This window comes from Numida meleagris, chromosome 7 (assembly GCF_002078875.1).
Source record: "Numida meleagris isolate 19003 breed g44 Domestic line chromosome 7, NumMel1.0, whole genome shotgun sequence".
Classification (NCBI taxonomy): domain Eukaryota; kingdom Metazoa; phylum Chordata; class Aves; order Galliformes; family Numididae; genus Numida; species Numida meleagris.
In genome coordinates this window covers 20,807,020-20,828,343 of record NC_034415.1, presented here as the reverse complement: position 1 = coordinate 20,828,343, position 21,324 = coordinate 20,807,020, and the positions used below count along the sequence as shown (strand labels likewise).

The following is a 21,324-nucleotide window of genomic DNA, read 5'->3' as shown; positions in this document are numbered from 1 at the left end:
ATGAACTGTTGTCTTTCCTGCGTTTAGAGTCAGCACAGTACTTGCTAAAACAATCTGCAGGAAGCAGCTGGTGTAACATTGCATGCAGCATGAGCCACAGATCGTGTTTATCCCCAGATTTTCAGTTTCAGCACTCACGTTGTTTCATCTGTCAGACCCCAGTAATACTCAAATGTATTATTGTGTATAATACTACTCACTCTCCAGTTTTTCACAGGAAAGCATTGGACACACAGTGAAAAATGAAATATGATTTGTTTCCTCTTAGCAAGCCACTATTCCTGAGTGCACACTGTGAAATTTGCAGATAGGTGGTTCCTTGCCTGCATGTGACCTGGTTTTACAAATACTGCCTTGAGTCTGGCACTGCACCTGAGCTAACATACAAGCATCTGTGCTTCTGCCAGGGCCGGCTGGCAGCGTGTAGTGGGCGTTGGTGCAGCTCCCATGCAAGGAGGAGCTGGGGGCACCTGGTGGGAGCCAGCTCCAGAGCTGGGGCAGTAGTATTGCCAGGGCTTCCTCAGGTCCATATTACCCTGGATAAAGGGTGATGCGTATGTTTGTCAATCCTTGCATTTGCTTTGCTGATGGCCACTTCCAGTTGGGCCATCTGATGGCAGCTTCAAAATTCTGAGATAAGAGTTGCCTTTTTGCTACCCACATTTACAGCTTTGGTCATCGCTTTCAGGCTCCACCGAAATGCAAATATAAAACATTTAATCTTTTACAGTTCTTCAGATAGCTTACTTTCTGTAGTAGAAAAGTAATGCCCTCTAGAAGACTATCACTCCAAAGACTAATTGCTTTCATTTTTTTCTGAATGTTTTTGAAGTATGCCAACAATTTCCTATGGGTCATCTGTTTTAAAAAATACTTTTGAAGGGATTTGGATAGCCATGTGTGATCTGCTTGTTCACTTTTGAATGAATACTTTGTGCATGAAGGCTTGATTCTTTCTGAACCATGGATTGTGGTAATACAAAAGGTGATACTGCCCTGCTAAATACTGACCTCAAAGATCATGCGCATAAACGAAGATGTAGAACATGAGGAAGCGGTCTCCAGTTGTTCCAGAAGAGGTTTAGATTGGGTGTAAAGGAGGAATTTCTTCTCAGATGGGGTGGTCAGGCGTTGGAATGGGTTGCCCTGGAAGTGGTGGAGCCCCAGTGCTGGAGGTATTTCAGAGACGTGTAGATGCGGCACTAAGGAATGGGATGCTGTAGGTCGGGTTGATGGCTGGACTTGGTGATCTTGGAGGTCCTTTCCAACCTAAGTGGTTCTATAATTCTAACGTACATGGAAGGCAAGAATGCAATGAACAGCAGAAATGCCAGATGTCAAGGCTGAAGAACAGGTGAGTAACCTGATGCAAAGAAGTTTGTCACTTTACCCATTTCCTCCTTTCTATTTTTGAAGTCATTAAAGATCGTTTTACCATCTTGAAGGCATTGGTAGTTTGATGCAAGGATGTGAATTTGTGCATCTCTTAGAAAGCTGTTGAGTCTTAAGCACGAATCTTCAAATGACAGGAAGTTCAGAAAGCCCAAAATTCTGGAATACTTTGGGGTTTAAATCTAATGGGAGGAAGGACAGCTAGAGATGATTTGTACTGATGTGGATCAAAATATGGTGGGGAAAAAAGTGTGTGAGAAACACTTCTCATTAGTCTTGTTCATTACTCTAAGCAGTAACATCCCCCTCACTGCCACTGTTTGTCCTGAAGAGAATCAGTCCTGCATTCACACCTCTGAGGAACTAATTATGACAGCCAGTTAGATGAGAAAGACCCAAAATTGAGATTAAAAGTTCTAAACAGTGAGAAGTTAAGTGTTCTCCTGTTACATGATCATCGTGCGCTGACTTGATAAGCCCAGATTTTCCCCAGAGGACGTTTCTGAATGATTTTGGAGTGTCTTTTATTAATGTAGCTATTTCCCTGCTGAACAACAGTGTGTTTTTAAGCACTGCTGTCACTTCTAGAGGCACTTTGAAAGGTGAGGTGATTCTCCTTACCAGAAATAGAACTGCTACGCCGTACAGTTTATACTTCCAGAAATTGCTTTGGGGCTTCAGTTTGTATTTGAGTTTCAGCTGGTTTGCAGGATGGTATGATCCAATCAATCTGGTCATGTTTTTAATTGAAAACATACATAATTTGTATATACTATAAAGTATCGTTTGTATGTAAGGAAGAGCCCATGAGAGTGTGCTTGAAATTTTTAGCTGCACCTGGGCATAGAGAAGGCCTAGTAAGTGGTTTTCTATGTATCTGTTGTGTAGTTGTTGTTTTTGTTTTTTTAATCAATGTACGTCAGAGATCCAAATACAAATAAAGTGCGCTATGCGGGTTAATTAAATCAGTGCCTCTGTGGAAGAACGTTGTTTCTGGAATTCCTCTTGTAAATCCGAGATATAAACAAAAACCTAGTTACTTTTATATCGTTTCCCTCTGCCTCGTGTACGTGATTCTGGAAGTTGGAGAGCTGTATGTTTATGCCTTGTTTTTATAGCAGAATATTTGTGTGGTTGAGTTTTTATTGAAGCATAATTCCTGGTTTCCTTGCAGTTGAGCAAGGCTACTGTACAGTGGGAACATACATTCACTTGAGTCACTGTACAAGGCTGTTCAGTTTGAAGCTGTTGAGGCAGCAAATCGTCCTCCGGTGTTTCCTCATTGAAAGTTGTTTGCCACTTCTCTGGAGACCCTGCAAATAAATTGGAAGCGTGTCCTGAAAGAAGGATGTGCGAAGAACAGCGTGTAGGCCATGGGATCTTCTGTCCCCTCATCTCCTGCCCCACCTGTGTCTGGGGCAGGTACCCTTACGTTCTGTTCTGCTTTGTTTCATCTGCATGCCTGGGTGAGCAGCTGCCAGAGCCTGCCTTTCAGCTGAAGGTGGCTTTAGTTTGTTCCTTCTTAATGGCTTTATAGTGTGCTCATAGGCTGCGAGCTCATGGCTTTCTACATCTTAAATGAACTAGTGCAAAGATAGTACCTGCCTTAAGAATTTATAATCTAAATAGACATGCTGTTGTGATATTGTCCTTGTCGTGCGTTGGATGTGAGTTTTTGGCTTTTTAATATAAACACATTTTTAATGAATTCCAATATAATCACAAAATCTACCATTTATATTCCTTGGTGTGAATAATCAGACCCACTGCTTCAGTTAAGTGCAAAACCTCCCTTTTATTTTTAATAGCAAAATACTTTCAGAGCAGAGCCCAGAAGCTCACATTGGAAGAAGGAAACGTAACACATCTTTTAAAGCTTCCTGTTCATTTTGGTTGTGCTTACTGCTTCTTACCTCTCTCTGATTTTTTTTTTTAATGCTGTTCTCTGCAAAAACAACCTTTGTAGACTTGGCCCCTTTTTTATATTACTAATAGAGTCTAGAGGCTTAGCACAGGTCTTTATAGTTACAGATTGTTTCCAATACATTTTTTCTTTACAAACTATGGGCAGGACTGCACACGAAATCTCTGTTATTGTATTTGTGCTTTGTACTCGTGTACTTGTTGACTGTTTTACAAGCCAGTAACGTAGTAGCCACAGGCTCGGAAGCTTGCCCAGAAATCTGGCATATTTAATTAGTGCTAGTAAACAAGCAGAGTTTCAAATTTAATTTTTCCTTCTTTAATTCCTATAAACCTCAAGCCATTTAAAACTTAATTTTGACACTAGTTTCGTTTATGCAGTTGGCTAATACTGAAGCAGTCCACAACCACAGATGGAATAGTCCCAGTCTCTTCCAAGCAAGAAGGGAATAGAAGTTGTTTCATTTTAATAGTATTTGAGGTTGCCATAAAACTGTAAATGATAATCTTCAGGTCATCTACTATGTGTTTTCTTTTTCTTTTTGTGAAGCTAAGTGTTTCAAGATGGGGAGTTTGCCCTGCTATGAGTTTAGCCTTGTAAAGGAGAAGGATTGCATTTGTTGCTGCTCTGGTCTTGGTACAGAGAATTGTTTGAAGAGCAAATTGTGGAGGCATCTAAACTCTCTTACCCACCACAGACATCTCATTGCCTCAAGCCTGCGTGGTTTGAATCACTACTGCAGATAGCAGAGGGTCCAGCTGCTGTCTTCTCCTTTTGCTTTTCAATCTTGGCTTGTGATCAGTGGTGAAAATGGCTCTGTATTACCGCTTTCATCATTAGGGACCGCTGAAGTCTAGATTAATGACTTTTCTCCTATCTATTTAATTACTGAAGCCAAGCTGTCTCCAGACAGCAGGTGTGCTGATGTCCTGCATCACAGTGATAAAATGCCTGCTAATTTTAGCCTGGAACTGGACTTTGTAATGATATCTGAAAAATAAATAAATAAATAAATAAATCATATCAGTATTTAGACTATGAAAATATACTGAGCAATGTCTTATAAGGTGTCAAGACAACTTTTCTTTCAAGACTTTTTAAAATGAAAGCTGCCCATCTCTTCTAATTAAAGGTAATTCCCTCCTGCTGTATGGAGTTGGCACTTGCTGAGCTGTACAGAGCTCTTGTTTGTGTGAGGTTTCTAATTTAGCAGTAATTATCCAAGGGCAGAAGTTAACTTACAGTTCAAAAATATCATTTCACTGCATTGAATTGGCCAGGATTTTCTCTTGTCCTCTGCAGTTTTCTAGCAGCCATATTATAGCTGTGTAAGAGGAGTGAAATTCCCTCTGCTCAATTTTAAGCTGTTATCCAGGTCCTAGCAATGGGTGAAAGATGAGGAAAAATGTTGGAAATTCCGCTCTGTCCTCAGTGCAGTGTATGTTTATGTTCAGTCGGGCTTAATGCTGTAGCACTCCAACTTCAGTGTCCTCCTGAAAGCATTTTATGTGTAAGCTCGGAATCTTACAGTAATGTGCTGCAGTAACTTCTGTTACGGCCATTAACAAATCTGGAAATTTTAAGTTATGAGTAATCCGGTCTAATCAGAAACTAAAGCAATGTGGTTGTAACTGCTGTAATTACTTGTTTAAAGAATGCAAACTTGGACTTTAGGTGGATGTTAAACTCTTCTTGTGGTAGCAAATGTTCCTATGTCATTTTTTTCCCCTGATCTTTATGTTCATCGTCCCCTGGTATTTCTGATGATGTTTTGTAAAATGCAAGTTGCGTATTAGAAGAATTACTCTTAGAGTTATTTTTGGTTGGAAAAGGAAGAGAAGTCTACATTTGGCTTCAGCCGGACTTTAATTCCCTTTTGGTTTTAAATTCTGTTGTCACTCTGTACAAAGAATGATGCATTCTCTAATTATAAGGCTTTGTTTTAATGCTGTTCATATTTGATACTTCTAAAATATTGCTGATAAATACCATAGTGTCTTTCAAAGTGGAAGAGTATGTAAGTATCTCTGTTTTACTTGTGTGGCATTTATACCACTTGCTGTATTTCTTCTCTGCAGAGCTGGGCAGTATTTGAATGCTGACGCTGGCCTGAGCCCTGTTGGCTTTCAGTGCCCTGAGATCTCATGACCTAAAACTGATGTTACCCTACCTCCAGGCTGCCATGTGCCTGAGGATGTACCTGAATGCAGGGGCTGAGGCATGACTTGAGCTCTGTTTTCCTTTAGTGAGGCAGAATTTGTTCGAGTGCTGTACTGTCAAAGGAAAGTGAACAATCAGGTATGGCCTAAGCACACGAACAGGTTTCAAAATAGATTTTAAATTGTAAGCAACTGATAGTGAAGAAGGTTCTCGTGAGGTACCCACATTTTGCAGATGCTACGCTTTAAGTTCTAGCCATGAGGAAGATGCTCCTTCATCCAAGAGGCACAGAACACCCTTGGAGCCTTCAGGAGCAAGGCTCCGATCAGCAAAGTGTGGTGCTGGGTATGGTTTTGTTTGCATTCAAGTCTAGGGCAGTGACATAAAGAAACTGTGGCAACCTTCCTGTGTTTAAGCTGTATATTGCTCATGACCTACAGCTTTGACCCAGGATTCAGTTTCACTGTTTCCCATGCATTTACTGTAATTATTTGATTTAAGAAAATATATCATATGTCTGCTGCTCGGCCCTTTGGGAACTGGTGTAGGAGGGATCAGCAGGAACTGCTGTTCTTCAGTAGCCTCTATGCAATCCTCCAGCTTCACTTGTTTGCTTAAAACTTGTTCCTCTTATGTGTTGTCATCCTTTCAGCCCTGGTGATCTTACGGAACAATTATTTGCTAAGGTGAATTTCCACTAAGAAGGAAGCAAAATGAGCTGAAAATTGGAAATCATTAGGTTGCCAGGTGCAGACTTTTAGTTCTTTCTCCTCCTTTAGCAAAGAAAGCATTTCCCAAAGCTTGATTAAATCTCTTAAGTCACAGTTTAGCTCAGCATAAGAAAAATAAGCTCAAATACCAGATCTGAACGAAGTGACTAAGCCATGTCCTGTTGTGATGGAATTGAATTGGTTATAGTGCACAGTAATCTACTTCATTGTCATCCCAGCCTTAACTGTAGCATAAGATTATTACATTGAATGTGTATAATAAAAAGGCTTACACTTCGTATGTACTGCTTTAAATATTTTGGCGCACCACAGAAAGGAACTTTACGTGCAAGGCTTGATTAATCCTTTTTCTCTGTGTGCAGAACAAGTAGCTGCTGGAGCTCAAGGGTAGAACCTATTAATAATGTCTCTGGCAGTCCCAGCCCTCCTTTAGTGTATTCTCCTCTCCATACCAAACTCTGTCCTTATTCTCATGTTGGTCTCTCTTTTGTTTTCCAAGTGAAGCATGTGGGTGTTCTAGCAGACCCGCGCCTAGTAGAAAAGCATCTAGTGTAAAAGATGTGCACAGCCTGGATTTCAGTGGAGGGCAGGGAAAGGAGAAGAGGGTAGGGTGGCCGTGGGGAGCCCCAGCCCTCGCGTTGTTCCTTACGGCTGTTAGCAGTCAGTGTGGCAGAGCAGCCCCTTGAACCAAGCTGAGGGAAACTGCTGATCCCAGCAGCTGTGTGGGCGTGCTCCCACGGGATGCTCATGCACCCAGGGAGCGTTCCTCCTCTTGGGACGGGCGAGGAGTTGCTGCTGTTCTCGTTTTCCTAAGAGGAAGCTGGAGCAGGGTGAGGAAAAACATTCTGCACGGGGCTGTCCGATGGGTTGGCCACGCAGCCGTCAGCACCCTCGCTGCTCAGCACTGAGGTCGGACAGACGTAAATGTTAAATCGTGGCGTCGGTGCCAAGATAATGAGACTTTTGTACAGAAGGTCACGCTGACTTATTGTAAACCATTACTGACCTTGAACAAATATTAATCCTGAGCTCTGCCTGCTAACCTGTACTCTTCATTCTAGAGAAAATGACTTAATCTTTGGCTTTCAATGAAAGCACATTTCTTTACCAAAAAGTTTTCAACATCTTCTTGTCAGAAGTAGGTTCATAATTTGTATTAGAGTCTCATGAGCATATTAATAATTTAATACAACAAAGAAAAATGGCACATGGTGAAGGTTATAAATGAAAAATATTTATTATTCGGAAGGCTTTCAAGCAACTCCAGGTCATTAGATCAATAAAACATTTGGCTTTAGAACTACTTGCCATTCCTGGTGCAGGGCCTCTGCAGAAGCAGCTTTGGGAGGATGAAGTGTTGCGTCCCTGGGTGTCTGCAGGCTGACTGCAGGCAGGTGCTGGCGTGTCTGATGGGAGAGCTGGGCTGTGAACATGCCGCGTCCTTTCCTGCTAGACCCTCAAGGGACCAAAGTGTGTTGTATGATGCCCTCTTGTTTTTGTAAATAAGGTTGTTAGAAAATTGAAGGAAGAGAAACAGCAGGAGCTTGGGGTGACTGAGCTTCAGAGGCAGAGGTCAGGGTCATAGGGAGGCCATGGCATGGTCCGTAAGACAGGCAGCAGTAGGCCGTGCCACCTTTAAATCCAGCTTGGTGATGGCATTTCTGCCAGGTTGTGCCCTGCTCCTCTCCCTGCCAGCTGCTTTACATCACCCAGGTGTTCCTCAGAACACAGCTGAACCAGTTCTTCCACCTGAGAAACAGCATACTGCCAGCCTGAGCCGTTTTATGATAGATGATGTGATTCCTCTAGTTAAACCTTGCTCAGCCCTCCTGCAGAGCTGGAAGAAAGCGGGTGGCCGGGCCCAGTTTTGCAGGACAACCCAGGACAGCGAGTGGAGCCGTGCACCACAGCTGCTGCTGTTCAGCCCAGAGATGGCAGCATTTCACTGGTGGGCAACGCGGGGCCCACCGTACAGTGGGGACATTCATTTTGCTAAGTGCTTTGGGATCCTTTTGGCCAAAAAGCACTGTGTAAAATTAAGGTCATAAGGTGTCTGGGATTTTTGAAGAGCCAGTGTAACAGTGGCCTTTTATTATTAGCGAGTTTACAGCCAAGAGCTGTCCCGTAAATGAGCAATACATTTTAGGGATTTTTTTTTCCCTTTAAAAGTAGGAATGCTCGAGACATGAAAGGTGGTCTGGCAGCTTTTGCTGTAAGACTTCTCTTAGTGTGGGTCTGTACACTAGCTTTGTATCAGCAGTAGAGCACCACCTCCATGCAGACAAGCAGGGTCAGCTCAGTGTGTTGGAAGGGGATGGTACACTTGCAAGAATACAATGTGTGTTGTGAGAGGGGGGAGAAAGTGATACGCTTCAGCTACGCAGGCTATGTGAGCTACTCGCAATTGCTTAGCAAATAAATGCATAGAATCCATCATTTGCACTTAGAGTGCTTTTATTTATTTTTTCTTAGAGGGATGACAGGGAGATGAACTAATACTCCATAAGCCCACAGTGGATGTAATTCACATATCAGCGCAGAAGCCAGGTTAATAGTAGCCATGATTGCCGCCTTCTTATGTCACTGCTCGGATTAGTGTTGGAGTACAGATAGCCCCGGGTCCTTGAGATTATTTAAAGACCTCCATATTTTCCACCAACAGCTGTATGAAGTTAAAGGGAAGGAGGCCATGGGATTTCTCTTTCTCAGCTAGTTTATTTGTGAGGTGCTGAGGTTAATGTGGCAATATCCCATGCTTAGTAGAGAGGCTTTTTGGCTTTAAGCACTGTGTGCGCTCCCTTCAGATTTATGATTTTGACCTCAGCCTGGCATTATCACACTGTCAGTGGGAGTGCGGGGCTGCTTGGAACCTCCAGCTCTCGGTGGTAATCTCTCTTAATTAGTTTACAGTTGAAACAATTGTCCGTCTTTTTGCCTTTAACAAGGGAAGGTTGCTCTATCAGTGCTTGATTTCCCCGAGGGAGGAAATCCCGAGAGAGGTTATCGGGGAGAAAAAACCTTGGGGCTCCGCTTTCAAAGCGATGCCATGTACGAAGCATGCATCAATCCTGTTAGTACTGCTTATTATTTCACAATGGCGCGTGAGGAATTATGGGCACAGGCCTTTTTAAGGCCTCTTGCAGACCTTTATGCTCTCTCATCCCGAGTCAGGATTTTGTGGAATTAGGCGCTGATAAAAGCTAATTTTACACATTGACTTGCATTCTTTGAAATTGCTCATTTAATTGCCGATCTTTTCCTCACTTCTCAGCAGATCTCTCTGAGCTTCCTCATTGTCAACTTTCTGCCAGGGAGCCCTCCGTGCTGCATCATTAGGGCTGAAATCTGCCATCACTTAACATAACACACAGCGCATACAACGGGGAGCAGACCCCTCCCTTGCACAAGAGCACAGACCATAATAGATGCTATAGTGGCAGCGCCAATGGGAGTTTTACCATGTATTTTAATGACTCGTGCTTGATTACATTTGCTAGATTGAACTGAAGTTCATGTAGTAATTGGTACGATTCTTAGAGGCTTCACATTTGACATTCCTCGCTCATTAAAGAGCTCCAACAATGGCTGTTGCAACTTTCATCTCTACGGTGACCCTCTCGGATATATATCCAGCCTTTCTCTTTTGATAAACTACCCAACCCTGCATGCATTAACACGTACCCATCTGCAGCCAGCCCCTCCCACTACCTTCTCTGTTGCTTTGATGATATAATTAAACGTGCTCTGCATTATCTCCTTCCGAGCGATAAGTGTAGGTGCGCCAGCTCTCAGCGCCCGCATTGTTTGTTATTCGATTCTTTCCGTATCAGCTGTTCTTGCGTCTGGCTCGTTTTTCATATGTTGTAAAGATTAGCTGATGGAGGGGGAGATCAGAGGCATGGGTAGGGAGCACGGCTTTCCGTATGAGTAACCAGATGCTCATTTGAAATGGTGATGGAGTTTGCTGTTATCTATTAGATTATTTGACTCCTGTTCTTTTACCTGAAGGTAAACTGGTTTAAGTGTTAGTCAATGAAAATGAGCGTCATCTTTAGTGGCTTGTTATGAGACAGTGCCCTTATCAGCCTGGGTTACTGTGGCTGTTTTCTCCTGGAGTCTGGTTTACAGCAATCACGGTTTTGTTTATGCATGTGCCCAAACTTGCCTGTTTGACCTCTGAGACTGTGATTATAATATTAATCTATGGGACTATTCTGTTGCAGATCTCTTAGGTGGTCTGTGTTTGAGAGGATTTTCATTGTGGGACCTCCCTCTTGTTCAGCATGACATTCCATTATTGTTCATATATTCTACACTGAAAGCCAACTTAGAGTGGTGTTTCAGTACATCTTGTGATCTGGCTGGATTTTCATCACTCAAGGGGTGATGAAGCTGCAGCTGGGGTAGCGCTGTGCTACTCTGTCTTATACAGATTTTATGTAACTGTTATAAAGATGCTTAGCTACTGTTAAACCTGGTATAATACTTGTATGTAGTTACATATCCTCAGTGGCTAAGTAGTGTCATTCCAGTTTGCAGGTGGGGAGACTGGATGTGTGAAAGCTGCTCAGACACTGGCAGCAGAATAGGCACTTACTGAGGAATTCCTGGTTTACACTGTTCTGCCTGATGTCTGTAGCCTCCTCACCATCCCCTGCCTAGAATTTAAAGGGAAGCTTGAAAAGAGAAAAAAAAAGTGGCATTCTGGCACTGAAGCTCTGTCATCTTCAAGTTAAAAAATTTTTTCCTCTTTTTATATTTAATTAATTTTTTTATTTCTTACCTGCTTTTATTTATCTTACCTGCTTTCTTCCCTGTTTTACTTTTCTATTTGTCTCTTTCACTCATTTTATTAATTAACATATTCATTTCATAAATACAAGAGAGCTTTTTTTCTCAGAGAAGATAGAAAATTTCTCCATCCCATAAATCCACGATGAGGAAACCATCCTCTGGATGCAGAGCAGTAGCAAGTTTGCAAATTTGTAAAAGCAAGACCTCATTAAGCTCATTAGATTCCCTTTCCTTGCATAAGGAACATTGCTATTTGGGCTGACTTCCACAGCAACATCTGGGCCACTGATAACATCAGTACTGGAGCACTGCTAGGTGAGCTCATGTTTTGTTAATGAAGTAATCTACTGGAGGTGTATCTATCACTTCTTAGTACCATATACTTACTCCAAAGTGCCATCCTACTCATATAGGAACTTTTCCTTGCAAGTGGGCCTTGCAGAATGTATCACTAGTTGAAAATACACTTGAATTGAATGACATGCTTGAGAAATGCCATCTGAATTTATAAAATTTTAAGGCCTTTGGTTGTTCAGAGTATTAATCAAGATATGCACTGAAAAATGGCTTAGTAGAATGCTTGATACTCTTGGTAGCTTTGGTATTAATAGACATTCAGTGTGTTAATACTGGTTTACTTATACATGTACTGGCCTAAGTTGTGATTGATCCCTCTTCTTAGCTAATTAATAAAGGTGATCTTGATCACAAACATCTGACTTGAGTGTGTCCTGGAATAAGGGAACAAAGTTGGCTGGAAGATACTGATAAGATGTGTTCATTCAGACTCCATTACAAAGTCCGAGCATCAAAGGAGAAAAAACGAAAATATAGGCACTTTCAGGTGTGGATTGTAATTTCCTTCCCTAACAGTCCCAGGACTGAGTCTAGTTACAGATGTCTTGAGCCAGTCCAGTGTAATTGGACTGTTGATGGCTTTGTTCTTAAAACAGTGGATCTGATAGAGACGACTTAGTTACTGAGATGTTAACGTGCCCCTGGTCTGAAAGGTAAGACTTCCCTGTTTGCCATTGTTTGACTAACAATGAGAGGGAGTTTTACTGATATTTTCCATCTTACTGGACTGTAGATGCAAATGCTTAGTAATCGAGCTGTGACAGTCATTTATAATGTGTAGTGCTGGGAAGGTGGGCAGGCCCCATCTCCTTCCCCTCTTTGCCTCCAGGAAGAGTTGGAAAAAATACAGTAGTGTTGTGTTTGCTAGTGGAACATGCACAGCCTTGCATATTAAGGCAGGCACTTAGCCAGAAGCTTTGAATTATTGTACCCTGACATTACCCACTGTAACTTTTAGCACTCTGGGCCCATTACTTTGGCTTCCTGCCCAGTAATGTGCAATTTCCACTTACATAAGAAGATGTAGCAGGAGTAATGACTCCTTGGAGGAGGTGTTTTCTTTCGCAGCAAATCAGCCCAGGGCCAGCAGGTGTAAGTTTGCAGACAGAGTCCAGTAATGGCAGCCTGCTCTATTCTCCTGTCTGCTAATCCAGCAGTAGGAAGAAGGAAGTAGATCTACCTTTGTGAACTTCTCACAATCCACTGACTTGATTGCAAAGCCAAACTCTTGCAAATAGCTGTGCAAAACTCCATGATTTTTTTTTTCCTCTTCTAGGCACCCCAGGATGCATATCAGAACAGGGCTGATGGATGCCCATCTCTACTGTTTGAAGAAATATGTGGTAGACTTCCTTGTAGAAAACAGGTAAGAAACCAAACACAATGTAAGGTCACAGCAGGTGTTTGCACTGACAGGTACTTCACACCAGAGCTTTTAAAGGAAGATTTGCTTCATTGAGTTGGCTGACATACAATGGAAATGGAAAAGAAGCTAATTAAAAACAAACAACTTTAATGTCATGAAAAACAATGCTAAGCATTATGCCTGACTTTCTTGCTCAGGCTTTTCTTTTAATCTAGTAACAACAAAATTGAAAGCGAAAATTTTTTGCTTCGTTCTGCGCCCCTTGTTTTCCTAATGTAGCTGTGTTTCTTGGCTGCTCACTTTGCCAGGGCTCCCCCATTGTTAGGGCTGTGAATACATTTCTGACCTTTGGTTTCCCCCACCACAGTCTGTTTTGGCCTTTGAAATCACCTTTTCTCTCCCCCCCTCACATCCACCACCGCTGCAGGTGGGCTATCTCTGTAGCATCCTATGTTTTTAGCTTGTGATGTTCCTCTGTCAAAACTCTGAGACCACCCACTGAGAGCAAGAAAAACATCCATTTATGGAAGTGGAGAAGGATCTTAGCTATAATATTTCATGAAAAGGACAAAAAAAACCCACCCTTGTTTATCTTTAAAAAAACAAACAAATGAACAACCCTCCTCACAGTAAGTAGTTTGGTTTTGGAACTGATGTCTTGTTTCTAGAATTTTTGCAGCTCTCTCATGTACATTACATATATTGGGTGCTCACTGAGTTCTCAAGAGTTTTTCTCCCTTTTAAGTAAGATGAAAGATAAATGGGTTGAGTAAGTGTTGTGTTCGTAGTGCTTTTTTTAGTAGATAAACTGATGTGAGAAAACATTGTGGGTGGGTAAGTAAGGGGATTTGTGGTAGCCTTGACCGTATACAAATCTGGTGATGCAGTTGTGTATGTGTTCAAAGGAGCTCTTTGAATAAGGTTCTGGGAGTGAGTTAAAATTAAGTGGAAAATCTGTGTTAACCCTCAGGGCAATTTCTTACCATGCATAAGAATAAAGCTTATCTGCTGCTGTGACTGGCACGTGGGAGCATTGTGCAAGTCATTTTAGATCCCATTTGTGTATGAGAATGTCTGAAAGGTGAGAAGGCTTCGGAAAGAGAAGGCATATTAAATCTGGAATAAACCCTTTATTACTTATATTTTAAAAAGTCTCCGACATCTTGGACTCTGTGGATCCTGTGGAAGCATGAAGCAGTGTGTATGCATCTCTTTTGTCATAACACAACATGTAGAATTGATTTCTGGAAATCTCAGCCATCTAGTCTTGTTGGGCTTAGGCATTGCTTGAATATGTGAAACCATTTCACGCATTCAGCTTTTTCCTCAGTGTACTTCATTCTGTTTTGAATTTAGATCGTTATGTCTGGGGAACAAGGACGGGCTTTGTCCGACATGTCACAGTGCATGACACAATGAGGCCTCTAAACATAAACAGTGGTCATTTCAGATTTCAAGGCTTTATGCTGTTTCCATTCAAGCTGGCAAAATCTTTCCTTTTTTGAGCGGCGTGATTTTGCCCAACTTGCGTTAACCAAAGCCAGCAGAGAGGAATTCTGCTCTGCATTCCTCAAGTTGCCCCCAGAACAAGTCTTCTGGGTTTTTGCAGGTTTGTCCAGGGCTATTTCTTTCCAGAGATCATTCTGTCTTCAGTGTTCTGTGTCTTTATTTTACGTAAGGCTTCGTTACAAATACTGTCTAGCTGCTATGATTGTGTGTTTCTAAGGTCTGACTGCCACGTTCACCTTACTAACAGCAGGTAGCTGCCTCCTTCTCTTCATTACATATATGCTGCTTATTCTTCGAATTGAGAGGAAGAGAGTCAATTGCTAGTAATGTGTTTAACTGGCAGATCTGGAGAATGGGCCTTTTGCCACGATGAATAAGTTGGGCTTTCAGGCTTCTGGCATCGGTGGGCATTTGCAGCTTGTTTTTCTTCGCTAAGGAAGGGGAGGACAGTGCATACCCAAAGATCTTTCCATGTTTGGCAGCAGTGTGCCAGGGCTTTTGAAAGACCCTGCAGAATATTTTTCCCTCAAAAGTACTGACATGGACATAATTGTTTGGGTTTAGGGAATCTTTTTAATACTTTGGGTTTTAGTCTAGAGAAAACGTACAGTAAGACTTTGCCTCTCTGCAATTTTGCCTCAGGACTGGAGAAGCTCAGATGCCTTGTTTAAGTTGTGTGTGTTTAAAACTAACAGCAGGGATTGAAGTGAACAGTGAAGCTCTTGTGTGGTGCCAGGAAGTACTGACACAGCGTACTTCCTCAATATTACAATATTTACATTGTGTTAATATTTTAACAGCGGGGCTTGATGGCAGGCAGAACACCTTTTTTCATTGTTTGTAGCTTAGCAAAGCATTTGCTTTTTCTTTTTTTAATTCAAATTTTATTTTGACGTACAAGAGCAGAAAAAAAATGCTGCCCAGCAGCAGAAATATCAGGTCCTACAACTGGTCACAGCTCACCATTCTGCAGAGGAAAGAAGTTATGATTACTTCCAGGTCAAAGAATTGCATGAAAACTAATGTGGCTGTGTGTGGGGGATCTGTTGCTTCAAGTGGGATAAAAGCCCAGTGTAGTCTGAGTTTAGCTGCAGAGATGTGGTTAAAATGGCAGCTAGCTCTCCCACCGTGAATGTAGTTTGCATATAGCTGCACCTGTAAGCGTAAATCGCATTCCTCTGCTTTGATCAGGTTAATATATGCGTTGTATGTAAAGTCAGAAATCTCTAGCAACTACTAGGAAAACGGGGGAAAAAAAAAAGTGAACTGGTTGAGATCTTCTTTTGTCCAAGTACATGAATCTGATGATAGGATTTGGGACAACTCTGTAATATGACACCCATAGAAAAAGGCTCCGTTTATTGTTCAGCTCCCAAATGGAGCATTATACTGAGGTTTTATTATCAGCTCGGCCACTGTCTTTGTGTTGCTGGACAAACCCCTTAATGTGTCTGTGCACTTGTTTCATCTTCTGTGTGGGATTGTTTGGAGAATAATCAGTGTGTTTGGCAGCACTGAGATTGTACCTTGGGGGATGCTTGGAGAGGTCAAAACGCTGTTCAGGAGTTGGTAATTCAGTTCGGAGTCCTTTAATACATTTTTATGAACTATTTTAAAAGGCCTGAATAACAGATTCTCTTGCCTGAAGTCTTACTGTGCTTTAGGAAACCAGACAAGTTGCTGAGTTTTCAAAAGCAGAAACCTGTAGTGCCTTTGAGTAAAAGTCAGAGGAAACGGGCTATTTATTAGAACCCCCTCAAATCTGTACATCCCAACAAAAATAAAAGATATCATGGCCCTAACGGTGTTAAACCTGGGAATCAAACTGCTTTTTCTTTCTTTGCCGAGGAGTCAAAAATGGAGTTTGGTAGTTAATATCTCCATCTCCATTTATCTCTCAGCCACTAGTTTAACACTGCATCTTTGTGAAATTGAATCTTCAGGCATGTGACAGTCCTATCCTGCCTTAATCTGCCAAAATCAAACACAAGTGGTTCCACAAGGACCTGGGGAGCAGCAGAAGAAATTACTGCCCCAAGCAGTTTGTCCTTCCTTGCAGCTGGAATTGACTCCTTCCCCTCTCTCCACACCCTTGCACCACCAGGGTGGACCCATCATCCCTCATCCTCCTCGCTGTGTCTCGGAGCTGAGCTCTGCTCAACTGCACCACAGGTTTGCACAGTTAAAAATCTGTTCTTCCTGCACTCAGGCAAGAGCTTTTCTTTCCTAAACATTTCATTTTTCAGAATAAAGCTGGCCTTGGATGCTTTCATTTGGCTGTAGGTGCTACGCTGCGTGCAGCGGGGAAGGCAGACAAGTGCTGGCTGCCGGAGCTACTCTGCCAGCATAGGGCAGCGACAGCTGAAGGTGAACACCTGCACCGCATGATGAACTGCACAATATTGCTTTTCTTAAAAAGATCATTAGGCAGGCCCAGCCAGCAGGCAAGACAGCAGCAGAGGCTGTAGCTGGCTGGGGGCATGGCTCCACCCCACAGCTGGCGGGCCTCACACCCCTGGGGCCCTGGGGTGGCAGCCAGCACAGTAGCCAGTCCCCTTTTTGGCACTCTCCTGAGTGCTAGGTTGGAATCCTGCCTCGTTGCTGCATTCAGGGCAGATGGAAGAAGAGAGTCCTTATTCCTTTTTTCCTTGTGAACTTCGTCTGTAGCGGAGGGCAGATTCTGGGCTTGGGCTTTGTGAACCCAGAGCGCTGCACAGACATGCACTGAGACTTCTTTACTACGTGCTGGCAGTCTGCTTGCTAACAATCCCAGCAACGCTACTAGCAAAGGAGATGTGATCAAAGTGAAGTTGTCTTGTTGTTTGTGTTCTGTCTTTCCAGGTTATTTCTAAAGCTGTAGCTGGGTGAAACAATTTACCTTATTTGGGGGAGGGAGGGTAAAAATAAAGCAACCCTTTGTTTTGAAAATTTAAGTATTGAAGGTGAATCTCTCTTTCTATCTTGCCTAGATGTTTAGGAGTATATATGCAATACACATTTATTATACACGTGTACGTAAGTGATATTGTACCCAGTCAGTTGTTATCTGTACGTGCACATCTGTTACATGTGTTCAGATCTCATCGTGCTCACAGCTGAAACCCATAGCCGTGTGCAGTCTGCCACTTCCACCTCTCACTGAGGGATACCAGAAAATCGGAGGCCAGATTGAGGCTGCTTAAAACAAGGAAGTATGGGGTCATACTTCTTAAGTTACCTCTGCAAGTCGTTGTTATTAAATGCTTACTTCACAAGTCAAACTCTTGGCAGTTAGGAAGTGCCACAGCTGAGGATTCCTGTGCAGCATTGTGATTCTGTATGTGCCACGCATTACGGTACAGTCTCCAGTTACATAGCTCTGTTCTTTTTTCTTTTCCTCTGTCACATTGCATCATTTGGCACCTGAGATGCTCAGTGAAGGAGATACTGTTTAATATTATGTTTAATTTCTGTAGTTAAGATGAAGTCTACCAGCCTTTCTTACTTCTCATTGTTTAAATCATGTTCTGAGGATAGGGTAAGTACTTTCTTTTCAGATTCGTGATGTTCATTGCTGCTTGCTAGAATGCTCTGTATGCATTTCATGAACTGTCTTTCTAGCACTTCTATTAGTCACTCTCTCCATTCTGCAAGGGGGGAAACTAAGGCACGTATCAATTGACGTTTGAAGCCTCTATCTTAGGTATGCTGTTTTTCAGTCATTATTATTATACAGAGCTCTTGAAATATTGAAAGAATCTTTTCTATCAGTGATAGTTGTTGCAAGGTGGTGCTGATCGAATCAAAAGCACTTCATCAGTAGCAACCTGCAGAAGTTAGATTTGTGTTCTGCATTCATCAGCTTCTGCAAACTCCTCTGACAGAAGGGAATTTAAAAAAAAAAAAAAAAAGCTTTTTCAGGCATCATTCATTTGCCTTAAATATTAGCAGTTCTCTCGCAGCCCTCTGCCTTGTATATTTAACACACATGTTCTAACAAATGAGGCAGGCATTCTTCTGCCTCATTACACAACCTTGATTTATCGCCAGAGCATAGTCCATCTTTACGTTGGGTGAAGAAGAAATTGAGACTGGGGAGAGAGGGGGAGTAGGTGAATACGTTTTTAAGGTTTGTGTCATAATATGTACACACGAGGTCTTAATTAGGGTTGTATAAGCAACACAGATCTGGCTTTTCTTAATTTGCACGCCCAAACTGTTACCCTGATGTTCATTTAAAACTGTGTTTAAATGTGTGTGTGCATATATATATATGTAAAATATATATACCAATTCTAAGAGTGTGATTCATATATATATTCAATGAGGCTACTGTGACTCCTGCTAGTGGAGTAGCTGTTATCAGCACAGATTTATCACCTGTTAGTTCAGCCAGCAGAACGAGATGTGATGCTCTGAACTTATCCAGCTCAGCCTTTGTGACCTTGACCTGGAGCGTGCTCTGTTACTCTGAGTGCTTTAGCAGCCCAGTTACCTTGCAGGAAGAGACTCAAAGAATGAGCATGCTCAACGTAGAAGGACTAAGAAAATTTAGTTGCAAAAGTGATCTTTTCCAAGCGTGTGCATACAGTGTTTTTTCAGGCTTGGTTTGATGTACTATGGGCACTTCTTATGTTTACGAATATAACACCCTGACAAAAAGATGACTCTGTGCCAAACTGCAAGCATGAAAGTGCAAGAGCTTTTCAGCAGAGTAGCTGAAATATTTTTAGCATGGACAAAACAAAGTATTTTTCCATAATTTTGTTCTTGGAAATAGCTGAGACATTTTTGATGAAGCTATCCAACAAAAATCAGCTTGAGGCAAACACCTGGCATGGGTAATTTCAGCCAAAACAGTTAAATTTTGGCAAAGTTCATGAACAGATGAGAATAGAAACTTCCAATAGGAAATGATAGGTAATTCATCTATAGGCACCCAGGTTGTACCATCTCCAAACGCTATTCATCTTGTGTTTTGTGTTTTTTTTTCTAAAAGCAGATGCCATTTTTTGTTTGCTCAGATGTTACAGCTTCTCCATCATGCACAGGGGTGACAACTGCCTTTTCTAATGTAAGGAGATTCTGAGTGCAGAAAAACCTGGTACCACTGCAGAGTCACTTGGGAACTGGGCAGCTCTGTTTGTGGCCAGGAGGAATGGTGTATGTTGCTGGAAGGGCAAGAATGATAAACAGTGGCCCTGCGGTCACTTTGAAAGCTTTGAGTAAGCATTTGCAGTGCCTGATCCTGGCCATGCTGAGTGCAGATGCTGGGCTGCCTGGGAAATGCACTGTCCCTGGGGCTCCTGCCTTGTGGGGTGCTGGAGCTAAGGGAGTGAGGCAGTTTGCACTGTGGAAGGGCAGAAGTGCTGCCTGCCAGGATGTGCTGGTAGAGGAACTCTTTTCTGAACATAACGAATTTGCAGTAAACTTTATAGCCAAAGTCAGCATGACTTGTTTGCAAAGTTGAGCACTTTTTTCTGAATTGCTGAAATAAATAAGAGCGAATCACGTGAGGTCATTTTGCTCTGCCTTTCCAAGCTGCTTCAGCTGTGATCCCAGAGCAAGCTGCTCTTCTCTGCTCCCCTCTGCCCTGTCCTGAAAGCCTCTGCTGGAACAGGAGAGGAAGGCTTGCTCTCTGTACTCGATGTTCTGACATCTGTGGCTGTGAGAAGAGCTGAAGTGGAGTCACAGAATCGTTTGGTTTGGAAGGGACCTTAAAGCAGTTCCAATCCACTAGTCGTTTGCTGCCCACCAGATCAGGCTGCCCAGAATCCCATCCAACCTGGCCTTGAACACCTTCAGGGATGGGCACCCACAGCTGTCAGGGCAGCCTATGCCAGAGCCTTAACACCGTCTGAGTAAAGAATTTCCTCCTGCCACCTAACCTGAATCTCCCCTCTTTCAGCTTAAAACAGTTCCCCCTTGTCCTATCGCTATCAGACCGTGTAAAAGGTCGGTCTCTATCTGGTTTATAAGCTCCCTTTAAATACTGAAAGGCTGCACTGAGTTCTCTCGGTGAGTTCTCTTCTCCAAACTGAACAAGCCCATCTCCCTCAACTTTTCTTCATAGGAGGGGTGCTCTAGCCCTCTGAGCACCTTTGTAGCCTCCTCTGGACCCGCTCCAACAGCTCCACATCCCTCCTGTGCTGGGGGCCCCAGGCCTGGATGCAGTGCTCCAGATGGGGCCTCACAAGGGCAGAGCAGAGGGGGACAGTCCCCTCCCTCTCCCTGCTGCCTCCCCTCTGTTGATGCAGCCCAGGGTACAGCTGGCCTTCCAGGATGCAGGAGCGCACTGCTGGCTTGTGTCCAGCTTCCTGTCCATCAGGACCCCCAAGTTCTTCTCCTCAGGGCTGCTCTCAAGGAGTTCTTCTCACAGTCTGTACTCGCATCTGGGATTGCCCAGAGTGAGGAGCACCTCCTTGCTGAACTTCCTTTGGTTCACGTGGGCTCGCTTCTCAAGCCTGTCTGGGTCCCTTTGGATGGCATCCCTTCTCCCTAATAAATGATAAGGGTGGTATGAGGAAGGCAGAGGATCACTGAATGCTGGAGGTGCGAGTGACTTGTGCTGAAGCTCCTGCTTGGATGGCTGCGTGCTGTGCTGTACACAAAGGCCCCTGCAGGTTTATGTTAAGGTGCTGCCCAGACTAAACCAGTACATTTTTTCTTTTCCCTCTCGAAATGCCTTTTTATCATTCAGGCTGTCACCTGTGTTTCCTGGCAAGGGCTGCTGGCTGGGGGAGGTCTGGCAGAGCTGAACACCCAGCTTGGTGGTCTTTGTGTGGCTGCCTGAAAGATGGCTTAAAACAGAACCTGCTCTGTGAATACCTGCAAGTTAACATGTGTCAGCCGTGTGGCTGGAAGGTTTCTCCTTTGCTGAAAAGGGAGATTTTATAATGAATACTTTCCTTGTGATTAAAATGGGTAAATAAACAAATAGCTCCTACAGGAAGTATACTGTGTAAGGACGGGGCAAATAGATTGTAGCTTTCCAAACAAGGAAAAGAAGAGGAGGAAAAAAAAAAAAACACAAAAAGGAAAAAAAAAAACAAAACCACAAGCTCCTCCTTAGTGCATTTAATCTATTTGAATGTGAAACAGCAATTTATCTT

The 21,324-nt window shown here is 42.9% G+C and overlaps 1 protein-coding gene across 2 annotated transcripts in view; it reads left to right on the top strand.

Moving 5' to 3' along the window:
- The window catches only part of EIF2B3 (eukaryotic translation initiation factor 2B subunit gamma), a 94,368-nt gene that overhangs the window by 34,469 nt on the left and 38,575 nt on the right, over nucleotides 1-21,324 (top strand). The window contains exon 6 of one of the 2 annotated variants that reach the window (XM_021404973.1): nucleotides 12,635-12,724. The exons of the other annotated variant lie outside the window; for it this stretch is intronic. Coding sequence (XP_021260648.1) covers nucleotides 12,635-12,724 — 90 coding nt within the window. The remainder of the gene's footprint in view (nucleotides 1-12,634; nucleotides 12,725-21,324) is intronic. 2 annotated transcript variants of the gene reach the window in all.